The 18,744-nt window shown below is 40.5% G+C and overlaps 1 protein-coding gene across 2 annotated transcripts in view; it reads left to right on the plus strand.

Annotated features, from left to right (window-relative positions):
* The window catches only part of SP4 (Sp4 transcription factor), a 255,222-nt gene extending 236,635 nt beyond the window's left edge, over positions 1–18,587 (plus strand). For both annotated transcript variants that reach the window (XM_053714137.1, XM_053714136.1), the window contains exon 6: positions 10,777–18,587. In XM_053714137.1, the coding sequence (XP_053570112.1) occupies positions 10,777–11,024 (248 nt within the window). In that variant the 3' untranslated portion in view covers positions 11,025–18,587. The remainder of the gene's footprint in view (positions 1–10,776) is intronic.
* Positions 18,588–18,744: the final 157 nt, after the last annotated feature.

Raw genomic sequence — 18,744 nt, forward strand, 5'->3', positions numbered from 1 at the left:
TTTCATTTTTCATATCTTATGTTTTCTAAATTCTAAAACTGCTGCCATATACTTTTCCAAACAGATGCACAGTACCTACTGTATATAAGCATTCTCTTTAATAAACAATGCCATGAGAACAAAAAACAAAATACATATCCAAATTCTCTAATGCATGCTTTGTCTCTCTTTCCAAAACCAGCCATCTTCAGCTGGAGGAGATGAGACTAGTTAATGGTTTTCCAATTGTATGCCCGTTTCACTAGGATGTAGCCTTTTATATGCCATGCAAAGGCTATATGGGTCTATCCTTAGACTAGGTCAAATGCCTTGTGTAGTCTATACATGTGTATCTGTGGAGGGAAGGGGATTCTTACATGAAATTGGCCTGGTATTTTAAACAGATTTCTTTAAAAAGTGGCTATATGAATATGCCAGGGATTAAATCTCTAAGTTATGTCACCAAATCATGGTCTACTGATATGGTATATAAAAGCAGGCTTCTTTCCCTACCATTTCAGGTAAAGATTCTTGTTTGGACCTGGACTGGGTGCTATCATTGTTAAAGTCACTGGAGGTAAAGAATCTTTCCTTCTGTAAGACAAAAAAGCTAAGGGCAGTGTTAAACCCACTAGACGATTTCACTACTTTCATCATTCCAAGATGCAAAGATCTTCCTCTTCAGTATCTCAGAAGTCAGACACTTACATGATCACATGGAAACCTGGTTCTTCTTGGTCTAAGTCCAAAAAAGCCTGTACATTCCTCCAAATTAGCAGGAAGGTGCTGCTCCTAACCCAGACTCAGTTCTGGTGGGGGCCAGACTCAACCTTTTTCAGGAGGCTTTGAAAACATCCATTTCTCCAACATAGGTGTGTCCGGTCCACGGCGTCATCCTTACTTGTGGGATATTCTCTTCCCCAACAGGAAATGGCAAAGAGCCCAGCAAAGCTGGTCACATGATCCCTCCTAGGCTCCGCCTTCCCCAGTCATTCTCTTTGCCGTTGTACAGGCAACATCTCCACGGAGATGGCTTAGAGTTTTTAGGTGTTTAAATGTAGTTTTTATTCTTCAATCAAGAGTTTGTTATTTTAAAATAGTGCTGGTATGTACTATTTACTCTGAAACAGAAAAGAGATGAAGATTTCTGTTTGTAAGAGGAAAATGATTTTAGCAACCGTTACTAAAATCGATGGCTGTTTCCACACAGGACTGTTGAGAGGAATTAACTTCAGTTGGGGGAAACAGTGAGCAGACTTTTGCTGCTTGAGGTATGACACATTTCTAACAAGACTTGGTAATGCTGGAAGCTGTAATTTTTCCTATGGGATCCGGTAAGCCATTTTTATTAAATAAGAATAAAGGGCTTCACAAGGGCTTTAAAGACTGGTAGACATTTTTCTGGGCTAAAACGATTGATTTATAAGCATTTTTAATAGTTTATAGCTTTGAGGAGTTATTTTATTCTTGGGATTATGTTAAATAACCGGCAGGCACTGTATTGGACACCTTTTTCACTGGGGGCCTTCTCTAATCATAGGCAGAGCCTCATTTTCGCGCCACTAATGCGCAGTTGTTTTTGGGAAGCAAGGCATGCAGATGCATGTGTGAGGAGCTCAGATACATAGAAAAAGCTTACTGAAGGCGTCATTTGGTATCGTATTCCCCTCTGGGCTTGGTTGGGTCTCAGCAAAGCAGATACCAGGGACTGTATAGGGGTTAAATATAAAAACGGCTCCGGTTCCGTTATTTTATGAGTTAAAGCTTTCAAATTTGGTGTGCAATACTTTTAAGGCTTTAAGACACTGTGGTGAAATTTTGGTGAATTTTGAACAATTCCTTCATACTTTTTCACATATTCAGTAATAAAGTGTGTTCAGTTTAAAATTTAAAGTGACAGTAACGGTTTTATTTTAAAACGTTTTTTGTACTTTGTTATCAAGTTTATGCCTGTTTAACATGTCTGAACTATCAGATAGACTATGTTCTGTATGTGAGGAAGCCAAGGTTCCTTCTCATTTAAATAGATGTGATGTATGTGACACAAAATTTAGAGAAAATGATGCCCAAGATGATTCCTCAAGTGAGGGGAGTAAGCATGGTACTGCATCATCCCCTCCTTCGTCTACGCCAGTCTTGCCCACACAGGAGGCCCCTAGTACATCTAGTGCGCCAATACTCCTTACTATGCAACAATTAACGGCTGTAATGGATAATTCTATCAAAAACATTTTAGCCAAAATGCCCACTTATCAGCGAAAGCGCGACTGCTCTGTTTTAGAAAATACCGAAGAGCATGAGGACGCTGATGATAATGGTTCTGACATGCCCCTACACCAGTCTGAGGGGGCCAGGGAGGTTTTGTCTGAGGGAGAAATTTCAGATTCAGGGAAAATTTCTCAACAAGCTGAACCTGATGTGATTACATTCAAATTTAAATTGGAACATCTCCGCGCTCTGCTTAAGGAGGTGTTATCTACTCTGGATGATTGTGACAATTTGGTCATTCCAGAGAAATTATGTAAGATGGACAAGTTCCTAGAGGTCCCGGGGCCCCCCGAAGCTTTTCCTATACCCAAGCGGGTGGCGGACATTGTAAACAAAGAATGGGAAAGGCCCGGCATACCTTTTGTCCCTCCCCCTATATTTAAGAAATTGTTTCCTATGGTCGACCCCAGAAAGGACTTATGGCAGACAGTCCCCAAGGTCGAGGGGGCGGTTTCTACTCTAAACAAACGCACTACTATCCCTATAAAAGATAGTTGTGCTTTCAAAGATCCTATGGATAAAAAATTAGAGGGTTTGCTTAAAAAGATGTTTGTTCAGCAAGGTTACCTTCTACAACCAATTTCATGCATTGTTCCTGTCACTACAGCAGCGTGTTTCTGGTTCGATGAACTAGAAAAGTCGCTCAATAAAGATTCTTCTTATGAGGAGATTATGGACAGAATTCATGCTCTTAAATTGGCTAACTCTTTTACTTTAGACGCCACTTTGCAATTGGCTAGATTAGCGGCGAAAAATTCGGGGTTTGCTATTGTGGTGCGCAGAGCGCTTTGGCTAAAATCTTGGTCAGCGGATGCGTCTTCCAAGAACAAATTGCTTAACATACCTTTCAAGGGGAAAACGCTGTTTGGCCCTGACTTGAAAGAGATTATTTCAGATATCACTGGGGGTAAGGGCCACGCCCTTCCTCAGGATAGGTCTTTTAAGGCTAAAAATAAACCAAATTTTCGTCCCTTTCGCAGAAACGGACCAGCCCCAAGTTCTACATCCTCTAAGCAAGAGGGTAATACTTCTCAAACCAAGCCAGCCTGGAGGCCAATGCAAGGCTGGAACAAAGGTAAGCAGGCCAAGAAACCTGCCACTGCTACCAAGACAGCATGAGATGTTGGCCCCCGATCCGGGACCGGATCTGGTGGGGGGCAGACTTTCTCTCTTCGCTCAGGCTTGGGCAAGAGATGTTCTGGATCCTTGGGCGCTAGAAATAGTCTCCCAAGGTTATCTTCTGGAATTCAAGGAGCTACCCCCAAGGGGGAGGTTCCACAGGTCTCAATTGTCTTCAGACCACATAAAAAGACAGGCATTTTTACATTGTGTAGAAGACCTGTTAAAAATGGGAGTGATTCATCCTGTTCCATTAGGAAAACAAGGGATGGGATTCTACTCCAATCTGTTCATAGTTCCCAAAAAAGAGGGAACATTCAGACCAATCTTAGATCTCAAGATCCTAAACAAATTTCTCAAGGTTCCATCGTTCAAAATGGAAACCATTCGGACAATTCTTCCTACCATCCAGGAAGGTCAATTCATGACCACGGTGGATTTAAAGGATGCGTATCTACATATTCCTATCCACAAGGAACATCATCGGTTCCTAAGGTTCGCCTTTCTGGACAAGCATTACCAGTTTGTGGCACTTCCATTCGGATTAGCCACTGCTCCAAGAATTTTCACAAAGGTACTAGGGTCCCTTCTAGCGGTGCTAAGACCAAGGGGCATTGCAGTAGTACCTTACTTGGACGACATACTGATTCAAGCGTCGTCGCTACCACAAGCAAAGGCTCATACGGACATTGTCCTGGCCTTTCTCAGATCTCACGGGTGGAAAGTGAACGTAGAAAAAAGTTCTCTATCTCCGTCAACAAGAGTTCCCTTCTTGGGAACAATAATAGACTCCTTAGAAATGAGGATTTTTCTGACAGAGGCCAGAAAATCAAAACTTCTAAGCTCTTGTCAAGTACTTCATTCTGTTCTTCTTCCTTCCATAGCGCAGTGCATGGAAGTAATAGGTTTGATGGTCGCGGCAATGGACATAGTTCCTTTTGCGCGAATTCATCTAAGACCATTACAACTGTGCATTCTCAGTCAGTGGAATGGGGATTATACAGACTTGTCTCCGACGATACAAGTAGATCAGAGGACCAGAGATTCACTCCGTTGGTGGCTGACCCTGGACAACCTGTCACAAGGGATGAGCTTCCGCAGACCAGAGTGGGTCATTGTCACGACCGACGCCAGTCTGGTGGGCTGGGGCGCGGTCTGGGAACCCCTGAAAGCTCAGGGTCTTTGGTCTCGGGAAGAATCTCTTCTCCCGATAAATATTCTGGAACTGAGAGCGATATTCAATGCTCTCAAGGCTTGGCCTCAGCTAGCAAAGGCCAAATTCATACGGTTTCAATCAGACAACATGACGACTGTTGCGTATATCAACCATCAGGGGGGAACAAGGAGTTCCCTGGTGATGGAAGAAGTGACCAAAATAATTCAATGGGCGGAGATTCACTCCTGCCACTTGTCTGCAATCCACATCCCAGGAGTGGAAAATTGGGAAGCGGATTTTCTGAGTCGTCAGACATTTCATCCGGGGGAGTGGGAACTCCATCCGGAAATCTTTGCCCAAATAATTCAATTGTGGGGCATTCCAGACATGGATCTGATGGCGTCTCGTCAGAACTTCAAGGTTCCTTGCTACGGGTCCAGATCCAGGGATCCCAAGGCGACTCTAGTGGATGCACTAGTAGCACCTTGGAGCTTCAACCTAGCTTATGTGTTCCCACCGTTTCCTCTCATTCCCAGGCTGGTAGCCAGGATCAAACAGGAGAGGGTATAGGTGATCTTGATAGCTCCTGCGTGGCCACGCAGGACTTGGTATGCAGATCTGGTGAATTTGTCATCGGCTCCACCATGGAAGCTACCTTTGAGACAGGACCTTCTTGTTCAAGGTCCGTTCGAACATCCGAATCTGGCCTCACTCCAACTGACTGCTTGGAGATTGAACGCTTGATTTTATCAAAGCGAGGGTTCTCAGATTCTGTCATTGATACTCTTGTTCAGGCCAGAAAGCCTGTAACTAGAAAAATCTACCATAAAATATGGAAAAAATATATCTGTTGGTGTGAATCTAAAGGATTCCCATGGAACAAGATAAAAATTCCTAAGATTCTATCCTTTCTTCAAGAAGGTTTAGAGAAAGGATTATCTGCAAGTTCTTTGAAGGGACAGATTTCTGCTTTATCTGTTTTACTTCACAAAAAGCTGGCGGCTGTGCCAGATGTCCAAGCTTTTGTTCAGGCTCTGGTTAGAATCAAGCCTGTTTACAAACCTTTGACTCCTCCTTGGAGTCTTAATTTAGTTCTTTCAGTTCTTCAGGGGGTTCCGTTTGAACCCCTACATTCCGTTGATATCAAGTTATTATCTTGGAAAGTTTTGTTTTTGGTTGCAATTTCTTCTGCTAGAAGAGTTTCAGAGTTATCTGCTCTGCAGTGTTCTCCTTATCTGGTGTTCCATGCAGATAAGGTGGTTTTGCGTACTAAACCTGGTTTTCTTCCGAAAGTTGTTTCTAACAAAAATATTAACCAGGAGATAGTCGTGCCTTCTTTGTGTCCGAATCCAGTTTCAAAGAAGGAACGTTTGTTGCACAATTTGGATGTGGTTCGTGCTCTAAAATTCTATTTAGAGGCTACAAAGGATTTCAGACAAACATCTTCCTTGTTTGTTGTTTATTCTGGTAAAAGAAGAGGTCAGAAAGCAACTTCTACCTCTCTCTCTTTTTGGCTTAAAAGCATCATCAGATTGGCTTATGAGACTGCCGGACGGCAGCCTCCTGAAAGAATCACAGCTCATTCCACTAGGGCCGTGGCTTCCACATGGGCCTTCAAGAACGAGGCTTCTGTTGATCAGATATGTAAGGCAGCGACTTGGTCTTCACTGCACACTTTTACCAAATTTTACAAATTTGATACTTTTGCTTCTTCTGAGGCTATTTTTGGGAGAAAGGTTTTGCAAACCGTGGTGCCTTCCATCTAGGTGACCTGATTTGCTCCCTCCCATCATCCGTGTCCTAAAGCTTTGGTATTGGTTCCCACAAGTAAGGATGACGCCGTGGACCGGACACACCTATGTTGGAGAAAACAGAATTTATGTTTACCTGATAAATTACTTTCTCCAACGGTGTGTCCGGTCCACGGCCCGCCCTGGTTTTTTAATCAGGTCTGATGATTTATTTTCTCTAACTACAGTCACCACGGTATCATATGATTTCTCCTATGCAAATATTCCTCCTTTACGTCGGTCGAATGACTGGGGAAGGCGGAGCCTAGGAGGGATCATGTGACCAGCTTTGCTGGGCTCTTTGCCATTTCCTGTTGGGGAAGAGAATATCCCACAAGTAAGGATGACGCCGTGGACCGGACACACCGTTGGAGAAAGTAATTTATCAGGTAAACATAAATTCTGTTTTTAAGTTCCTTGGGTACTAAATATAATTTCCCACGGGTACCACATAGGCTTTTGATCTTGTCCTCTTTGAGGAAGATTCCTCCTGTATCATGTTCTAAAAGACCCTTTAAAGGACAGATCTTTCTTGGGTAGCCATAGGAGGGATTACTCCAGTCCCCTTGCGGGAACAGATGCAGGGGTTTTATTTAAACCTTTTCATGGTTCCAAAAAAAGACGGGACTTAAATGCCAATTTTTGATCTCTAAATTCTGAGCACATTTTAAAGTTCCAAATTTCAAAATTGAGACTTTTTGCACTATATTACTTTTAGTGGATGATGGACGATTAGTGTCTACCATAGACTTGAAAGATGCCTATTATCTCTATTCACAGTGATCATATAAAAATTCTCAGATTTGCCTTTCTAAACAGGCAGTATGAATGTCTTTTCCATCTCCAAAAGATTATTGGAGCTGTTTTATCCATAGTGAGAGCTTAGGGCGTGGCAGTAGCTCCTTACCTGGAATAGATTCTGGTACAGGCTGCTTCCCTTCAGATGGCTCTGGAACATACATACACAGTTCTTCAGTTCCTTCGTCCCCATGGTTGAAAAATCAACCTCCCAAAAAGCTAACTACTACCACAAACCATTTGCGTTTCTGGGCTTCATCATAGACTGCTCGCAGACTTAAATTGTGGAAGCCCTGTGCTCTTCTCCATCAAACTCTTCTGTCTACACTGCTTCATTGCATGGAAGTAATTGGATCTCATGGTGGCAGCTTAAGATGCCGTACCTTCTGCCAGATTTCCATTTACATTTTGCAGCTTCAATTGTTGCAGTAGTGGATTGGTGATTACAACAGTTTGTCTCAGAAGAACTACTTAAAGATGAGACATTCTCTAAATTAGTGGCAAACTCGCCAATCATTGATTAAGGGACCCTAATTTCTGTATCAAAATTGAGTAGTAATTACCACAGATGCCAACCTGCTGGTTGAGCTCAGACTGAGGTTCCCAAAAAGTGCGGGGAGTTTGGTCTTCTCAGGAGGCGACGTTACAGATCAACATCTTGGAACTCTTCAGAGCAATTTTCAGGGCTCTCCGGAATTTTTTTTGTGAGGTTTCAGTAAGATATTGTCACAGCAGTGGCATACATCAATCACCAAGGCAATAAGCAAAGTGCCTGAGCAATGGTAGTGGTAGCCCATGTTCTGATTTTGACAATGCCATCATTCCATGGTTTCAGAAATTCAGATTCTGGGTGTGAAAAACTAGAATGCAGACTTCCTCAGTCAACAGTACCTTCACCCCGGTGATAGGTCCTTGAATCAGGAGGTATTGGACTAGATTGTGAATTGTTGGGATAAGTCAAACATAGATATCATGGCCTCTCATTTGAATTACAAGATACCCCAGTATTGTGTGAGATCTTGAGAAAGACCGGCGACTTCTTATCAATACTCTAGTAATACTCTAGTGGTTCCCTGGTCATTTCATCTGATTTACGTCTTTCCTCCTTTTGGTTTACTTTCCAGGATAGTAGCTAGGATAAACCAGGAAAGGGCCTCAGTGATTCTACTTACTCTGGCATAGCCTCACAAGACTTCATACACAGATCTGGTATAAATGTCCTCACAAAATCTGGAAACTTATACTTTCCTGATCTAAGTTTAAGAATTACCTTTAGAACTCTTTTAGAATCCCTTGAATGCCTAAATTGTTGCAGAATAGTCTGGATAAGGGTTTATCAGCCAGTTCCCTTAAAAGCCAAATTTCAGGGCTTTCAGTCTTGTATCAGAAAAAGATTTCGAGACTTCCTGACATTCAAGCCTTTTTTCAAGCTTTGGTCAGGATAAGATCAGTTATCAGGCTTGTTTCACCTTTGTGGAACCATAACTTGGTTTTAGGATTCTTCAGATTTAGCTGTTTCATTCTATGCATTGTCTGGACATTCAACTGTATCTGAGTAGCCTGCTCTATCTTGTGATTCTCCTTACCTGATGTTTTTTTCATCAGAATAAAGCAATTTTAAGAATAAACTACTCTTTTCTTCCTAAGGTTGTTTCTTCTGAAATCGTCAATATAGAAATGGTAGTCCAGAACCTAAAAAAAAAAAAAGGAAGGGCTAAAGAGAGATTACTTCATAAGTTGAATGTTGTAAGGGTCTTGACATTTTAACTTTAAGCCACTAAAATAATCCAAAATTCTTTTTTTATCCTTTTCTCAGGTCCATGCACGGGATAGAAAACTACAGCAATCACCTTGGCAGCTTGGCTTAAAGCTTTGATTTGCAAAGCATACCTAGTAGCATGGAGGTCTCCCTCTGAACAAATTACTCTTCATTCTACAAGAGCAGTCTCCATCTCTTGGGCTTTTAGAAATTAAGCTTCCTTTGAACAGATTTGCAAGGCAGCTACTTGGTCATCTTTAAATTCCTTTACCAAATTCTACCATTTTGACATTTCTGAGGCAGCTTTTGGTAGGAATGTTCAGCAGGCCACAGTGCCTGTTTAGTACCTCTACCTGCCTTAACTGTTTTTACCTCTCTATTTCATAGCGGTCTTGTGAACTTCACAGCTGGGGTATAGGATCCCACATGTGATGGCTCGTGGACTCTAACCATGAAAGAAAACAAAATTTAGGTTTACTTAATAAATTAATTTCTTTCATGATGTTGAGAGTCCACAAGACCTCCCCTTCTTTTTCCATAACAGTTGACTAAAGTACCAGTTTGCTCTTCTTTTACCCTACTTTTACTTTTTTGCTTTTCTTATTTTCTCCTTTCCTTTGCCCATATGTATGACTAAAGAAACATGGGAAAGTGGGAGATATTAAAGCTCTTGTGTGGGATTTGCCTCCTCGTGTAGGACTGGACTTTAATCCCATATGTAAGATACAATTATTACAGTAAAGTGGTTTAACACAGGTGAAAAATTGAACAAAAATAAAATGTGAACAAAACCTATACATAAATCATACAAACCCAAAACAATACTACAAACTGTCAGTTGTATGAGTCATTTTAAGGAGGTTTACAACAGTCTTTTTATAAATGGTCCATAATATGTCTCCTCAAAAAGAAAGAGAAAATAGCATCATGTCGTAAAACTATTAAATACCAATTCCTAGATGAACAGAAGTTGAGCAATTATACTCATGTTTAATAGAGCTTCAACAGCTCTAGAGTTTGCACTTTATAACCCAGGGCAAAACTAGATATAAAGTGGTCACGGATGCAGGATACAAAATGTAAATTTATTAAAAAACATAAGTATATTGGCTTACAACGATCACTAAGGGTTAAGAGTACATGCACACAGCAACACATTAACGTGGGACAGTCTGTAACATCAGACCAAATGATGCACCACACAGTGTAATGATTCAATGCCGTACAAACACCCCTCCCTTGTGACCAGCCGAAAATACTTAACTCCGACCTACATTTCACTAATAAACTTTAGCTTTTTCAAGAACTATCCTATGTGTCTCATTGGATACTTTCTTTATTACTCCAAGTTCCAGCTCCGTAACGTTAAAATGGAGTAAGAAAGACAACTATATCAAAAAAATTATACAGAAGCTGTTGAAGCTCTAGTGAAATTGAGTATCATTGCTCAGCTTCTGTCTATCTAAGATTTGGTATTCAAAAGTTTTACACCATGTTGCTATTTTCTCTTTCTTTTTGAGGAAACATCGTATGGACTGTTTATAAAAAGACAGGTTATTAAAAGGAGTCATACATCTCACAGTTTTCTGTTTTCTTTTTTTTTTTAATATATATTAATTTCAAAGAAATAAACACAAGCTTTTCTCACAATACCCAATTTATTTCTATACCATTGAATTATAGATTTAATTTCCTTTTAATTTTTCCTCAAAAAATATTGTGTTTAACTGTTCTATCAGCATATATTCTAAGAAGCTGCATGTTCCTGTAGCTCTCTATATTTGTGTTTAATGCCCCTTTAAATGATCCACTATCCCTTTAAATAATTTGTTAAGCTAAAGCAATTGTTCAACTTATATCCAGACTATATACTAATCTGAATGATTGTTTTATTTATTTATTTTAAGGTGAGAAAAGATTTGAGTGCCCAGAATGCTCAAAGAGGTTTATGAGAAGTGACCATCTTTCAAAACATGTAAAAACCCATCAGAACAAAAAAGGTGGTGGAACAGCACTGGCAATTGTTACATCAGGAGATCTGGACTCATCTGTTACCGGAGTCCTTGGCTCCCCGCGAATTGTCACAGTTGCAGCTATTTCGCAGGATTCAAACCCTGCTACCCCAACTGTCTCAACCAACATTGACGAGTTTTGAAATGTTTTCCATCTGGGACTTTATCTTCTGCACTTAAATGTATGTAATTTACAGAATTGTGATATGGTCTGTAAAGTGGATTGCTTGGGCGATACAGTGTTTAGTTGTTTTTTTGTTTTTTTTGTTCGTTTTTTTTCTATTAGGGAAAAAGGGTTGTCATGGAAAGAATTGAGCTGTGAACAATGTCTGTTTTCAGCTATTTGGCAATACATCTCAAAAGAAATATTTTATATGTATCATATTATATATACTTTTTTGAAATAGTCATTAGATTATACATCTAGTTTTAAATATATTCCTCATTCCTCTTTTTCCACACGTAAAGCCTTTTCATAAAGGATTAATCGTATAACAAAATACAAAAACTTACCTTTTCATAGTAAAATCATGGTTTAATTTCAGAAAGTGCATCAAATTGTCCAGTCCATTTGACAAATAAATTATTTTTATTAAATTTAATATTTGGAATATATAAGAAAGTTATTTATATAGATAAACTATGTTGATGATGTTATGCAGGGTGCATTATCATTTCTCGCCACCTGGCACATTGTATTTCCAATTAGCTACTTCAGTAATGATGGGGTTTATAATTATGTGTGTAAATATATATATATATATATAAATATATAGAAATATGGATTATTCATAGCATTCTTTTTGAATGAACCTTTGTGCAAATTTATACATTGTAAAGCCCAGTACGTTTAAACTGCTGCAGTTATCTTATACCACATTCCACGATTTTTAAGTTATTTTAGTACATTTCCCTTTATAAGGCTAGCATTATTATTATAACTGCATTTACAATGAAGTGTTATGTTATTGTTTCAGAAACTTAAAGGGTCGATCACAATCCTTTTAGAAAAACATATCTAATGGTTGTCTACAGAAAAAAACACCATTAAAGTCTATGGAAATGTTTGTAGATAAATAATTTTATACATTTTACTAAAGCTTTGTGATCAACCCGTAAGTTTGATTAGACGGTACTCCCTAAATTATCAAATTGTTAATGTCACTAATAAAGACATCTAGACAGTAAACACCTTCTTCCACGCTCCAAAGTTTTGGTACAAATATGTACATTTTTTGAAAAGCACAAAAGGTTGTATTTAGTTGTTTGTTTTTTTGTTTTCCATAAGTCGTGACGCAAAGTATTTGTCATGGATATTAATAAGTCATTATATATTTCTAAATTTCATGCAGCGTTTAAATATACATTTTCAGCTACTTATTTAACTGTGCTGAAAGGCTTTATGTTAAAGGGACACTTAAATACCTTCATTTTAACGATTCTAATGAACTTGAGTAGAAAATGAAGAACCTTAATTAAGATGTTTAAAAAAGACCTTTCATAATGGAGGGCTGATTTGTGTATTCTATGGTAAATGAACGAATAAAAAAAAAAAAGCAACACCTGAAAACAAGTTAGTATAAGCTCAGTTTGTAAACACCATTTAACAAATCTATAGTTTCTGTTTCCTTCTTAAAATGGGAAGAGTCCACAGCTGCATTGCTTACTTGTGGGAAATACTGAACCTGGCACCAGGAGGAGGCAAAGCCAAAGGCTTAAATACCTCTCCCACTTCCTTATAACCCCAGTCATTCTTTCCCTTTGTCACAAGAGGTTGGCAGAGAAGTGTTAGAAGATTTTGGAGTAGTCTCTTATGGAGGGTAGTACTCTTCGAGATGTGACTGGAGTTTTAAGTAGTCCTGTCAGCCTCTCAGTGAGAGCATGGATGAAAGTTAGAGTCCAGAGATGCAGGGAGAGTCTTTCTGCTAAACCATCCCGACTCATATTACCAGCTCCATAAGCAATCAGCGTTGACGAGTTTTGCTGACTGTTGTCTTCACTCAAGTCCATGTCAAAAGCAATGCTACTATCTTTCAAACTTGAAGGACCGTGTTACTGTTCCACGGCATAGATTCTGGTAAGATTGTTTCATTTTTCTATACATGTATAACGCAAGAAGACAGGGTCACAGTGTGACTCCTTTTATCTGCATAGAATCAAGGGTTAATATCGCCTGAGGGGGATTATTGAACAGTGGGGAATAATCTTATATGTTTATTTGATTTTATGCTGCCTTTATATGTGAGATGTTATGTGCTTACAAGCTTGGCACACGTTTTTCTCATAGCAGGGGTGGTCCTGCATTGTGCATCATGTGATTCATTCCCTCTTTCCTGACTGGGTTCATAAATCTCTGTACTGTCTGGGTCATAGGAGATGGTGAGTGGCCCAGCCATTGGGGTATAAAGGTGCCGTTTTTTTTAATAAAATAAGATTGTTTTATTTCTTTAGTTCTCCGGTTATTGCACTAGCGATGGAGGATTCTGTTACTTTAGAGGGGACTCCCTCTATTCCTAAAGAGTAATTCCTGTTTATATTGTGAGTAGGCCTTATATCCACCCTCTCAATTATGTTCCATATGCCTTGATACTGTGATATCAAACATGTTTGATACCACTGAGCCGTCCACCTTTGAGGAGTTGTCATCCAGTGAAGTGCGTACCCTACATTCTTATCCCTCTACACATGCAGTTTCCCGTAGCATTGCTGATCCTCCATCTGAAGGGGGCCTTTTGTTCACCAAACGTTACTGCGCAGTTCAGACGGCGGTGTCTGCGGCCTTTAGAGTACATCAAATAATTTATTGGATTTAACTGATAGGGTTATCCGAGGAAGAAGTTCTTTCTGAGACTTCAGAGTATGAACATTCTGGGTTCGAGTCTGCTGCCAGACTTTAGTTTTAGGAATTTCCGCTTTCTTCTAAAGAAAGTTTTTGGCAAATTCAGAGGTTCCAGGGGCCAAATTTGCCTGACGAACCGTTGATTCCTAAATTGGATAGAATTTGAGAACAGGGTGGCACCTTATCCTTCCCTGCTCCTGTTAGATTTTCGAACATTATTAAGAATGAATGGAACAGGATTGGATTCCTTTTACCCCTCTTCTCCCTTTAAGAAATTGTTCCCGGTCCTGGGCTCTTAATGGAGTTGTGAGGTTCCATCCCTAAAGGGGATGGCGATATCTTCACCCTTGCTAATCGTACTACTATCCCACTTGAGAATAGCTCTTCGTTTAAAGAGCCCATGGATAAAAGATAGAGACTCTGTTAAGAAAGATGTTTCAACATGCGGGATATTTGTTTCAACCAGCGGCAGCTATTGCCACGGTTGCTGGAGAAACTACCTTCTGGTGTGGCTCCTTATAGGATTTGATCGGGGTGGAGGGTCCCCTCAACGTTACTCAGGAAAGATTTACGGCCTTCAGGGTTGCTTATTTTTTTATCTGTGATGCTATTAGGCAGAATGCTAAGGCTTCAGCTTTTTCTGTTCAGGCCCGTCGGGCTCTGGCTGAAGTCATGGTCTGCGGTTATGACTTCTAAGTCTAGACTTCTTTCCCTCCCCTTTAAGGGAATAATTTTGTTTGGTCCAGGCCTGGGCTCAATTATCTCCACGGTCACAGGGGGCAAGGGTGCCCTCCTACCGCAAGAGAATATGAACTAGTCTAAGGAAAAAATTTCGTTCTGATAAAGCCCATGTCAGCAGTCCTCCGCTATGCCAGAGCAAAGCTGGCTCAGTCCTGGAATAAACCCAAGCGGAGCAAGAAGCCCGCCGAGTCTTAGTCGGCATTAATAGGCGGTCCCCGGTCCTCTTCTGGATCATGTAGGGGGCAGACTGTTGCTCTTTTCAGTCATTTGGTTCAGGTACATGCAGGATCCATGGGTCCTGGAGGTCATAGCTCTGGGTTACAAGATAGGTTTCAAGTCTCAGCCACCCAAGGGCAGATTCCTTCTTTTTCTCTCCTGTCTTCCTGACCAGAAAGGAGGGAAGCCTTTCTGGGGTGCATACGGGATCTGTCCTCTTAGGAGTTTTTGTCCCGGTGCCTATCGCTGTGAGAGGTTTGGGATACTATTCAAACCTTTTCGTGGTCCCCAAGAAGGAGGGAACTTTCCGTCCGATTCTGGACCTAAAGTGCTTAAACAAGTTTTTAAATGTCCCCTCGTTCATGATGGTACTATAATAGACTCCATAGACATGAGAATATTTCTAACAGACCACAGACGTTGCAAGCTAGCTTCAACATGTCTTGCCACCCAGATCTCCTTAGGCCATCTGTTGCTCTGTGTATGGAGGTGATGGGTCTCGGGGTGTACAACATGGACATCATTTTCTTTGCCAGGTTTCACCTTAGATTGTTGCAATTGAGCATGCTGAAGCAGTGGAACGGCGATCATTCGGATCTGTCTCAACAGATTTCTCTGGACAACCAATCAAGAGAATCACTCTCTTGGTGGTGTTGTCCGGATCACTTGTCCTGAGGGACGTCCGTCTTAAAGGGACAGTCAACACCAGAATTTTTGTTGTTTAAAAAAAAAAAAGATAATCCCTTTATTACCCATTTCCCAGTTTTGCATAACCAACACTGTTATAGAAATACATGTTTTACCTCTGTGATTACCTTGTATCTATGCTTCTGCAAACTGCCCCCTTATTTCAGTTCTTTTACAGACTTGCATTTTAGCCAATCAGTGCTCACTCCAGGGTAACTTCACGTGCATGAGCTCAATGTTATCTATATGAAACACATTAACTAATGCCCTCTAGTGGTCAAAATACATTCAGATTAGAGGCAGTCTTCAGGGTCTAAGAAATTAGCATATGAACCTCCTAAGTTTAGCTTTCAACTAAGAATACCAAGAGAAGAAAGCAAAATTGGTGATAAACGTAAATTGTAAAGTTGTTTAAAATTACATTCCCTATTTAAATCATGAAAGTTTTTTTGGGACTTGACTGTCCCTTTAAGTCCATCCTGGGTGATTGTGACTACAGTTGCAAGTCTGTCAGGATGGGGAGCTATTTGGGGTGCCAGGAAAGCACAGGGCCTATGGACTCAGGAGGAAAGCTCCCTCCCGATCTCATTTTGGATCTTCAGGCAATATACAATGCTCTGAAGGCTTGGCCTCTGCTGGGTTTGTCCCAGTTTATCTGATTCCAATCAGAAAATATAATCTCAGTGTCTTACATCAAACATCAGCGGGGAACGAGAAGCTCCCTAGCTATGAGGGAAGTATCTCGGATTCTGGAGTGGGCAGAGACCCACATTTGTTTGCTGTCAGCGATCCACATTCCGGGTGTGGACAACTGGGAAGCGGATTTCCTCAGCAGACAATACTTTCATCCAGGGGTATGGTCTCTCCATCCCGAGTGTTTGCGTAGATTTGCAAGCGGAAGATCTTAAGACGTCTCAATACCAAGCTACCCAGATAGGGGTCGAGGTACAGGGATCCTCTGGATGAGCAAACAGATGCATTAGCGGTGCCTTGGAGGTTCAATCCAATTTATCTTTTCCGGACGTTTCCACTACTTCCTAGTGTAGTGGCTCGAATCAAGCAGGCGTCAGTGATATTGATTGCTTCGTCTTGGCCGTGAAGGATATGGTTCGCAGATCTAGTGGGGATGTCATCATCTCCTCCGTGGAGGTTACCTTGTCGCAGGGATCTGCTGACCTAGGTCTTTTTGTAAATCAGTGTCTAGATTCTCTGAGACTGACTGCATGGAGATTGAACGCTTAGTCCTAGCCGAGAGGGTTTTCTGAGAGAGTTATTTTTACTCTCATTCAAGCTTGTAAGCTGGTTGCTCGTTGCATCTATCATAAGGTGTGGAGGACCTACTTATTCTGTTCTCCAGGATAAACTGGAGAAGGGCTTTTCTGTAAGTGCCCCTGAAGGGAGAGATTTTGGCCCTGTCTGGGTTACTGCACAAGAGGTTTGCTGAGCTTCCAGATGTGCAGTCATTTGTTAAGGCTCTGCAAGGATTAGACCTGTGTTTAGATCTAATGCTCCTCCTTGGAGTTTAACTCTTGTTCTTAAAGTTTTGCAACAAGCTCTATTGGAGCCTATGCATGAATCAGACATTAAATTGTTGTCTTGGAAGGTTCCTTCTCTACTGGCTATTGCTTCTGTGAGCAGAGTGTCTGTGATTGCTGCCTTGCAATGCACCCCTCCTTATCTGGCATTCCATGCTGATAAAGCATTTAGGTTTTCTTCCTAAGGCTGTGTCAATTCGCAACATCATTCAAGAGATTGTGGTTCCTTTCTTATGTCCTAATCCTTCTTCGTCAAAGGAACGTTTACAACATAATTCTGGATGTGGTTTGTGCCTTGAAGTTCTAGCTACAGGCCACAAAGGAATTTAGACAAACTTCTTTCTTTGTTCTCTTTTCCAGGAAGCGTAGGGGTCAGAGGGCCTCTTCAACTTCCTTATCTTTTTGGCTGAGGAGTATCTTTCGTTTAGCATAGAGAAGCGGGACATAAGCCTCCTCTGAGGAATACGGCTCATTCTACGCGAGCAGTGGTTTCCTCTTGGGCCTTCACAAATGAGACACCTATGGTGCTCCTTACATACTTTTTACAAATTTTACAAGTTTGATGTTTTTGCTTCTGCTGAAGCAGCCTTCAGGAGAAAGGTTTTGCAGGCTGTGGTGCCCTCATATTAGAGTCTGCCTCTCTTTTTTCCCCTCCCGTTAGCATTCTGTGTACTCTAGAGCTTGGGTATATGTTTCCCACAAGTGAGGAATGCAGCTGTGGACTCTTCCCATATTAAGAAGGAAAACATAAATTATGCTTACCAGATCATTTCCTTTCCTTCTGTATGGGAAGAGTCCACAGCTCCCGCCCGTGTTCTCCGATGGGCGGCTCTAAATTTAAATTTATTCTTCTGGCACCTTTTCACCTTGATATTTCTCCTACTATTCCTTGTTCCCTCGGCAGAATGACTGGGGTTATGAGGAGTGGGGGAGGTATTTAAGCCTTTGGCTGGGGTGTCTTTGTTTCCTCCTGGTGGCCAGTTTCAGTATTTCCCACAAATAAGGAATGCAGCTGTGGACTCTTCCCATACAGAAAGGAAAGGAAATTATTTGGTAAGAATAATTTATGGGGTTTTTTCTTTATTTTTTTGTTATTTTTACATTTTCATTATTCATTGTAGAGTATTGTACCTAAGGCACTTTAGTATCCCTATGATATTTAATATTAGAGGTCAGTTTACAAATCACATTAGCCCTTTTTATATCCAGGTGTATCCAGATTTTTACTGCCAATAAATGATGGCATGTATTTTCATATTGAAGTGGTTAGCTGTGTGTGTTCGTGTATGTATGAATACTATCTAAATATATATATATATATATATATATATATATATACAGGGAGTGCAGAATTATTAGGCAAGTTGTATTTTTGAGGATTAATTTTATTATTGAACAACAACCATGTTCTCAATGAACCCAAAAAACTCATTAATATCAAAGCTGAATAGTTTTGGAAGAAGTTTTTAGTTTGTTTTTAGTTATAGCTATTTTAGGGGGATATCTGTGTGTGCAGGTGACTATTACTGTGCATAATTATTAGGCAACTTAACAAAAAACAAATATATACCCATTTCAATTATTTATTTTTACTAGTGAAACCAATATAACATCTCAACATTCACAAATATACATTTCTGACATTCAAAAACAAAACAAAAACAAATCAGTGACCAATATAGCCACCTTTCTTTGCAAGGACACTCAAAAGCCTGCCATCCATGGATTCTGTCAGTGTTTTGATCTGTTCACCATCAACATTGCGTGCAGCAGCAACCACAGCCTCCCAGACACTGTTCAGAGAGGTGTACTGTTTTCCCTCCTTGTAAATCTCACATTTGATGA

The sequence above is a fragment of the Bombina bombina genome, chromosome 5 (assembly GCF_027579735.1).
Source record: "Bombina bombina isolate aBomBom1 chromosome 5, aBomBom1.pri, whole genome shotgun sequence".
Taxonomy (NCBI): Eukaryota; Metazoa; Chordata; class Amphibia; order Anura; family Bombinatoridae; genus Bombina; species Bombina bombina.